Raw genomic sequence first — 8251 nt, forward strand, 5'->3', positions numbered from 1 at the left:
TTAAGAAACATAAATTTGTATCATCATCTACTGCAGAAAAAATATAACCTACCTTTAGAAATAACCTTTAGAGGTGCTTTAGAGACATTCCAAATTATATGACAAATTGTGAACTGCGAAACAGGATCACTAATAACACTAATAACCCATTCAAGTGGTTGATGCGGCAATAATTAATGTAAAAAAGAGAAAAGAACACTTTTTGTTATTGAATTTCTCGATTTCAAAAAGGCAACTGTTGCTGCCCTCTCTAGGCGAATAATTCCGGTTCCGGTAGGGTTAGGCAGGGTTAGGTCCATTAGGTCTCTTTCAGTGCCTGACAGATTGGCAAGATGGTGAGTTTCACACAGTGCTTACTAAAATCCTTATTTTACAACGGAATCTTCAATAAAATTTAGAAAATGTTATCTAGAACTCGTAGCGTACTTCCTTATGTAATCGAATTTGAAAATATTTTTCACTATTTTACGAAAAATGGTATATTTGAGACATTGTTAACTTACCGCTCGATACCTCTATTCTTTTCTTATATTTCCCGAGTATATTTTAATATCGAACTTCATTATAAAAATATTGTACTGTTTTTTTTTATTAGATTCTTATTAATAACAAATTAGGATAAAATTAGAGAAATTTTGTAGTCATAGGTGTGCTTATAGGTTAACTCATGTGTTTGTTCCGACGATAACAAACACGATTTTTACAGTAATTGTCGTGATTATTTAACATTTTAATTGTTTGTTTCAGTCGCTCGTAATTCCAGAGAAGTTCCAACACATTCTTCGTGTCATGGGCACGAACATTGACGGTAATAGGAAAGTTATGTTCGCTATGACAGCGATTAAAGGTGTCGGTCGTCGTTATGCCAATATCGTGTTGAAAAAGGCTGATATCGACTTAGACAAACGTGCTGGAGAATGTTCCGAAGAGGAAGTAAGTATAACTTATAAATTATTTGTTTTAGATTTAGTTCCAACCTTCGTCTTCTTACTTTATTCATATCATGTCGAAGCACCTCTTTAATTTCCTAATAAATTGTAGTGCACATGTCTAACAAAAATGTTCGTTTAAGGTTGAAAAAATTGTCACCATTATGGGCAACCCTAGGCAGTACAAAATCCCAGACTGGTTCTTGAATAGACAAAAGGATATTGTTGACGGAAAATATTCACAAGTGAGTATCGCAATAACATTATACATATAATAACTATAATACAGTACCAAAGCATTATTCATGTTTACAGCAGTACAGCACGTCTTCACGACTAATCATATGAATTTTTATATCGGTTAGATGGTAGTCGTGCGAGAGGAACTGCACATCGGGTTGCTTGTTAACATTTATTTGGTTAACAGACATCCTGGCATTTATATAATAATAGTGTGCAACATTTAGTTTCATAGATATTTTTGTAGCATTTCGAAAAATAACATCTTGTTGAATTTTAGCTTACCAGCTCCTACCTAGACTCTAAACTTCGTGAAGATCTGGAACGTATGAAGAAGATTCGTGCGCACAGAGGTCTGCGTCACTACTGGGGTCTCCGTGTGCGTGGTCAGCACACAAAGACTACTGGTCGTCGTGGACGTACCGTGGGTGTATCCAAAAAGAAGTAATTTTATATTTCTTTATTTAACAATAAATTCGTAAAACAAAATACTTCGATAATTTATTTATTAAATGAACAATCACTCTTTAAAACGAGATATTAATTTTATTTATATTATGGAAGATTTTAACATACAGCAAATATAGATACAAGTTTTTCTTTTAGCAGCATTCAATTGATACTTATGCTTACAGAGACCTTTCTTAATCTGTTTATAATTTTTTTGCAAAATTGACTGTGTTCGTTCATTGATATGCGATTAATGTGCTAATAGTTTATCTTTTGTACAATAGTATATATAATATTCATACATATATAATAATACTTCGAAAAAGAGAAATACATTCTTTATAGAATTTACATTTAGAGAACACTGAGAACTCCTCCAACTTATTGCACAATATGAAACACGTTTTTTTTAAATATATATGTATTGACAGTGCATAAGGCAGTTTCATTTCATATTTAAAGGCAAAATGAAACTTTTCAAAATACAATGGAATGTGTACTAGTATCTATAGTCAAATATTCATTGACAAACGATTAACATTTCTAAATATGCTTTTGGAACTTTTCCTCGTTGATTTCCTCTCACGCCCATCACGTAGTCTTCGTCGTCGGGTATTTCAAAGACAATAATTACCTAAAAGATAGAGTTAGATCTGATGACATTTTATAAAGTATTATTGGATGATATGCGTTTGGAAAAAGCTCGAGCTAAAACACCGGGAAAGCTGGAAAGATATATTTGAGGATGTAAAAAACAAATAAAATACATTTGACGAAAAGAAATGATATATTTATTTGATACATGCAGAGTGTTCGAGTAAATGTACATATGCATTCGTTTGTATGTAACTTACTGTATGCATATGCATAACAATAATTCTTAATACCAAACAAATATACAGACGAACCAGAACAAACTTGTGTGTGATAAAAACATCAAGAACAAAATTTAACAAAAAAGGTAGAGAAGCCAATATACAGACACAAAACTTAAAATTAAAAATATGTATATCATGCACGATTTTCTCAAAAGAAATATAATGCCGATCTTATATAAAAAAAATGCAAACTCTGTAAATATATAAGAGACTTAAGTTAATCCTACATGAGTATTATGATAATCCCAGCGCATTTATAATCTTCATTTTAATTTACAATAATTTGCAACGACTTGTAATATGCGTACATCTATAGAAATTTATTTACATTACTGGCTTTTTAACATTCTACTCCTATCTTACATTCTTGAAAAACAGGTTACGAAAGTCACGATCTAAAACTCATCTCTCGAGTATAATAGCAGGATACTATCAAAATTAAGAATGAATCAAAAACATTGCACTGAATTTATGCAGCTATAAAATGGAGAACTATTTTAATTACATATACTATGAAATGCACCAACTGTTAATCGAACAATTTCCTTTAAACTGAATTCATTATAACAAGTACTAATTAAATAACGTAAATTTTTCGTAAGATTAAGTTAGTCGAATTTGTTAGGTTGATGCATATGAAATAACGGTGCAGTCTGACATTCGTTTAACACTAGGTTTACTTGTACAGGTGCATCCATGAAGAATTACTCAACAAATTCATTTCTTTCGGTATATATTATTTAAAAAATGGCTAAAAATTTGGACAGACATATTCTCGTTACGTTTACAAAGTGATGTAAAATAATCACTTCTAGTACTCCGTAAATCCAGTGTTAAAGTAAATGCAAAAAATATTTAAATTTTCTAAATCATTTGTTTTCCGCAATAAGGTACTCGTAAACGATACAGCTGATGGGGGAAAAAAGGTATTTCATATGCACATATGTAATATAAAATAAATTCCTTGAATAAAAGTGGTAAAATCTTACGACGAATGTAGTCTTTAAACTAAACTTACTTTCTGTAACAAGTCATGCCATTTGTTCAGCTATGCTCTGAGCATGCTTCTGTTTATCTAAATCACAAATTTCGTTACCTCATCTTGATCGACGCTTAATTCGCTAGAATCCCTCGCTTCATAATCAAATAGTACCCTTGCACGTTCTTGACCATTTTCCGTTGATACATTGGAAGTTGGTGGGGTAGTGGTGGGGTGATAAGGGCCCCCAGATAAGCTGGGTAGGATAAATTACAATTTGGATAAGTTCGATGAACATGTTATTAAAATTCAAACAACTTTTCGTAATAACTTTATCAATATCGTCCGATGTTTTAAGTTCAGCTCGTTAATCTTTAAATGTATAATACGAGCAAGATCTCTTTCTTTTGTAAAATTTAGTTCCAAAGAATTCACGCGAAAATGTTCGTTTTTAATGCAATTTTCTGTGTATGATATACATGCTAAGATAAAACTGAAATTAAAAATGTTATTAACAGAAATGTGAAAGCGTAAGCGGTCTGGCAAGTAGAGTAACACAAGTAATATAAACAAGACATTGATAAGATAAACTGGAGAAGTTTGAAATGAATACGGGGGTCTGAAGGATACACAGAGTTAACGTTGACGATGATCGTACATTACTTTTATACGAACATAAACCATTAAATTCTACAACAGTGTATCAATACCAACGGAAGGTGATATCATGCATTATAATTAAACATCGATTAGCTACACAACAAATTTGTTGATACTGTATGAGAAGTAGAAGTATCAAAGCTGTGGCCTTAGTCACGTTATTTATAGTCACGAATGTACGGTATATTGAAGTCAGAAGTTATATGCTTGTAAAATAATAGTTTTTTAAGCAATTCGCAAATACGATTTTATTAACTGTCCCTCCGGTTATTACAAGTTCGATAGCGACTTAGTAGACTAAAGTATTGTTCAACATGTCTATAGAAATGTTGCAATAGTTAACAAGTATCTATACAACTGAGGAAATTGCCTCTGCCCTATGCTTCCCATTGTTAATCCATTAGCGGATACAGCTAATTATTGCTTTTCATATCTGGTCAACGCTCTGTAAAACTAAACTTTGGAGACGTCGGTATCAAAGGTAGCGGTAACATAGTTAGAATCAGCAAGTGGTAGATGTACAGGTGAATTTTGGGATTGTGTGGGTGAGGGGGTTAGCTCGATCACATCTTCGCTGTTGACTCTCAGCAAAGGACTCGGCTGACGCGCCCTGCAATCCCAATCATGCAAGCAAAGATAGAGAATAGAAAGAGTATATGTCAGAGGTATAAATAAAGAATAACAAGCACCGTACAATAGCAGAAACGAGGATGAACATAAATACGATTTTCACTGTGACCGTCACAATTACGGTACTCACGACAAAACAGTGTAATTATATAGCTCTCTTTCTAACAAAACAAAAAGTAAAAAATAAATGCTACATATACCACTTTGCAGAAATAAGCAGAGGTCTATAGAAAGTAATACTTGTAACTATCTACAGATCATGATGATCTATGCGAATGAGTAATGGTTCTATTAAGCTTCCTCTAAATACATTCGTATGTCGTAGAAGACATAACAACCAATCACTATAAAACATTACTCACTCGGATCACCAGAGAGTGGGATAGCTGTACAAGGATAGTGCAGGATAATTAAAGACGTCAAAGAAATTGAGTGGTAAGGAATTAATCTGTTGTCTTACCCGGCTAATTCACGCTGCAGATCTTGCATTGTTGCGTGACATTGAGCGTAATGACGAGCTTGTGCTTCGATGAATTCATGCAAGCAACGCAGGTGTCCAGCATGAGAGCTTGAAACTCCTTCCAACAGCAGCTTCACTATTTCCGCTTGACGATCAAAGTCTGACTGTGCTACCCTCAACTCCCTCTCTGCCTAAGTAGAGCAATATACAGTTTTATTCCTTATTGTTAAACGGAGCTGTTCAATTGTAGTTGGACTTGTAACTTTCAGTGGGTATTCTATGAACGTCTCTGGCATGTAATTTCCGAAAAAATCAATTTTAAAATTTAATTCAAATACTTTTATGAATAAAATAAAAGGTAAGTTTATATACAAATATGCAAATCAACGATAGATACCTATAAAAGAAGACACACAAAAAAGAGATACCAAAGTTCAACTTAAATATGAGATACAGAAGAATCATGAGATGAATCATGCAATGAATGAAACAAACTTAAAGATTTACTTCATTCAGTGCAACTGTTATACCCTTAAATAATTGAATTTGGACTCTACGTAAGAAGCAAAACATAACAACATTTTTTGGGTTGACAAACCAATCAGCTTCGTCAATACCTGATCGAGTAACACTTCAGGTGATACGCCGGACTCCTATCAGATGCAGCAATGTACAGGACAAAACACGTGGTAAACGTATATAGCACACAATTGAATGAAATAATAAATAATAGAACTTACACTTTGCTGGCCCAGCATGCTCCTTGCTTTTCTCACCCTGTTCTTACATGCATCTAGGTCCAATCTGAAAGTAGTTGATATTTTTTGCTTGAGAAGTAACTGATATTGAGAAGTACAAATTTTTACCGTTTATTTTCCAATATTGCCATTTCTTTGTTAACAGTTTTCATTTCCCCTTCCAAAAACTTTCTTAAGGGTTGAATGTAACAATTAGCTGAAGTACCGATGAAGTCTCTCTCAATTTGTCCTAATTTCTGTTCGCACAGGCCTACTTTTATCAGTGCAGCTCCTAAAATGAAGACATTGAGAAATTGAAATATAATTAGTAGAGGTACACACCTCTAATAATTAAAATTTCAGTTTCATCTAGCAACAAGTCAATATGGTTTGAAGTAGGTCACAGAGAGAATGTATATACCATAAGGAACTCCTGGGCCAAAGTCATTTCCAGCTTCTATCATGTCCATACCCACATATTCGAGATTACTCAGCCTGTTAGGCTTCTTTTTGTCGATCTTCTCATAGAAGAAATCTTCAATCCTGTTGCCTATAATAGAATCCATCAGTAAGAACATACATTCATTCAAAATCTATTATAATAGAAATGATTCCAGTACCTGGATTTGGAGTAAGTACTGACTCCATGTTCTTCAGAATTTTTTCTGTCCATGTTCTAGTCGCATTCGCCCTTTCTGAGAGATGCTCTAAATGTGCATCCAATTCTGTCTTCTCTGATTTTCCTAATGTTTCCTCAGTTAACTGTAAAAGAATGTTGACCAGCACATGATTCATATAATTTTAAATGAGGACACTGAGTGACCAATCTGTTGGCCTAAGCGGATTCATTTTTTGAATCGAATCAGCACCTCTAGAATACCTAGAAACGTTTAAGTATCGGATGGCGAATAGAGAAGAGGACTATGTAGCCTTAGTCATTCTAAATTATTTAATATGTTCTGAGTCATCGAACGATATATTATTTAGCTCGCAATCAGTGACTATACCCCGGCAAGCCTACATAAAGTAGACAAGGTTTAATCTTAAAAGATACTACCAGAAAGCGGTGGAATGATAAATGATACAGTACGGAGGACAGATAGTTGTATAAATTAAACACATTTGCTAACCTCAGCCTACGATAATTAAGTTTAAACTATAGACAGAGAGTACAGTGGAAAGTTCACGTATTACGAACAAGCAATTAATCGGACAATACGGTACTTGAATTCCGGAATGCGAAATAGAGAAAATATTAGTAATTCGTGGGTATTGTATTTTAAATTTTTTCCTCGTTGAAAAAGAGTACAAAATGTCAGAAATGACAGCGTTCAGTTACAACCGACCAAAGAGAACTCGTTCTCAGTCAATGGAAACTTGTTCAATTATTATGGCGAACTTTGCTCACCTGTACAACCCTACTGAGCGTAGCACCAGCATCTTTCACCAGTTTCTTTAGGTTGAAATCCATTTTCCACTGCTGTTTCGATAAGAATCCTCTACAATCACCCCTGCCTGCTACTCTTTATTTTCTATCGACCGCTAACTCTAACTGTCTCCGTGACGAGGCGCTCCGTTACAATTTGCGCACATAAATTGGTTCGCGAGATCATTCGAAGCGATAAATTACTGTGTATTCTACAGAACTCGATAGCTCTGTACTTTATCAACGAATAATGAATCGTCAATTGCCGTCTCATTGATTGTTACGACGATTGAAGGCCTCTCGTGTCTCGACCTTGCAGACAAACGAATAAATTAGTATGGAAATCCAATTGCGTTACGTTGTTAGTTTATGGAAATATTCTGCGGATATACGGACTTTAAAAGTAGGTTCTTTCTGTCTTTTAATTGTTATGTCACTTTTTAATAATAATTTAATAATAATTATGATTGTGTGAAGACGTCGAAAATGTAAGAAACAGAATATTAACCTAAAATTGAATTCAAATAACCCGCCAGAAATGGTGCTGGGAGCGCCACCAGTCGGGCGATTTTCGAACTAAACAACGACCTCCGAACAGCGCCAATTGACGTAGCGGCGAAACGCTCAAACTGGTAGCCAAATTTACCGACGGTGGAACTGTCGACAGTTCCACCGTCGGTAAATTTGGCTACCAGTTTGAGCGTTTCGCCGCTACGTCAATTGGCGCTGTTCGGAGGTCGTTGTTTAGTTCGAAAATCGACCACAGGCGGCGCTGTCATCGCCACTTCTGGCGGGTTATTTGAACTGAAATCTTAAACTGAATGAAAGATAAACGTTCCATTCAGTATTTATGATTCTTTCA

General features: G+C 34.5%; 2 protein-coding genes across 8 annotated transcripts; one reads left to right on the forward strand and one right to left on the reverse strand.

Moving 5' to 3' along the window:
- Positions 1–255: 255 nt before the first annotated feature.
- On the forward strand, positions 256–1658 carry Rps18 (ribosomal protein S18). The gene is made up of 4 exons (XM_076436152.1): positions 256–335; positions 748–933; positions 1073–1174; positions 1450–1658. The coding sequence occupies exons 1-4, from the start codon at positions 333–335 to the stop codon at positions 1615–1617; spliced, it is 459 nt and encodes a 152-aa protein (XP_076292267.1). The 5' UTR covers positions 256–332; the 3' UTR covers positions 1618–1658.
- Positions 1659–1695: 37 nt separating this feature from the next.
- Endob (SH3 domain containing GRB2 like, endophilin-B) lies at positions 1696–7620 on the reverse strand. 7 transcript variants are annotated; one of them, XM_076436145.1, is made up of 9 exons: positions 7372–7620; positions 6584–6725; positions 6385–6513; positions 6093–6255; positions 5967–6030; positions 5844–5879; positions 5227–5417; positions 3594–3732; positions 1696–2253 (listed from the first exon to the last, which is right to left on the reverse strand). In XM_076436145.1, exons 1-9 carry the CDS (start codon positions 7432–7434, stop codon positions 2140–2142), a joined length of 1041 nt encoding a protein of 346 aa, XP_076292260.1. In that variant the 5' UTR covers positions 7435–7620; the 3' UTR covers positions 1696–2139. The 7 variants fall into 7 exon arrangements, with proteins under 7 accessions (XP_076292260.1, XP_076292261.1, XP_076292266.1 ...); XM_076436149.1 differs by lacking the exon at positions 1696–2253 and adding an exon at positions 5129–5152 and having other exon boundaries at positions 3609–3732; positions 7372–7609; XM_076436150.1 differs by lacking the exons at positions 1696–2253; positions 3594–3732 and adding exons at positions 4638–4746; positions 5129–5152 and having other exon boundaries at positions 7372–7609.
- Positions 7621–8251: the final 631 nt, after the last annotated feature.

Source organism: Lasioglossum baleicum, chromosome 13, assembly GCF_051020765.1.
Source record: "Lasioglossum baleicum chromosome 13, iyLasBale1, whole genome shotgun sequence".
Classification (NCBI taxonomy): Eukaryota; Metazoa; Arthropoda; class Insecta; order Hymenoptera; family Halictidae; genus Lasioglossum; species Lasioglossum baleicum.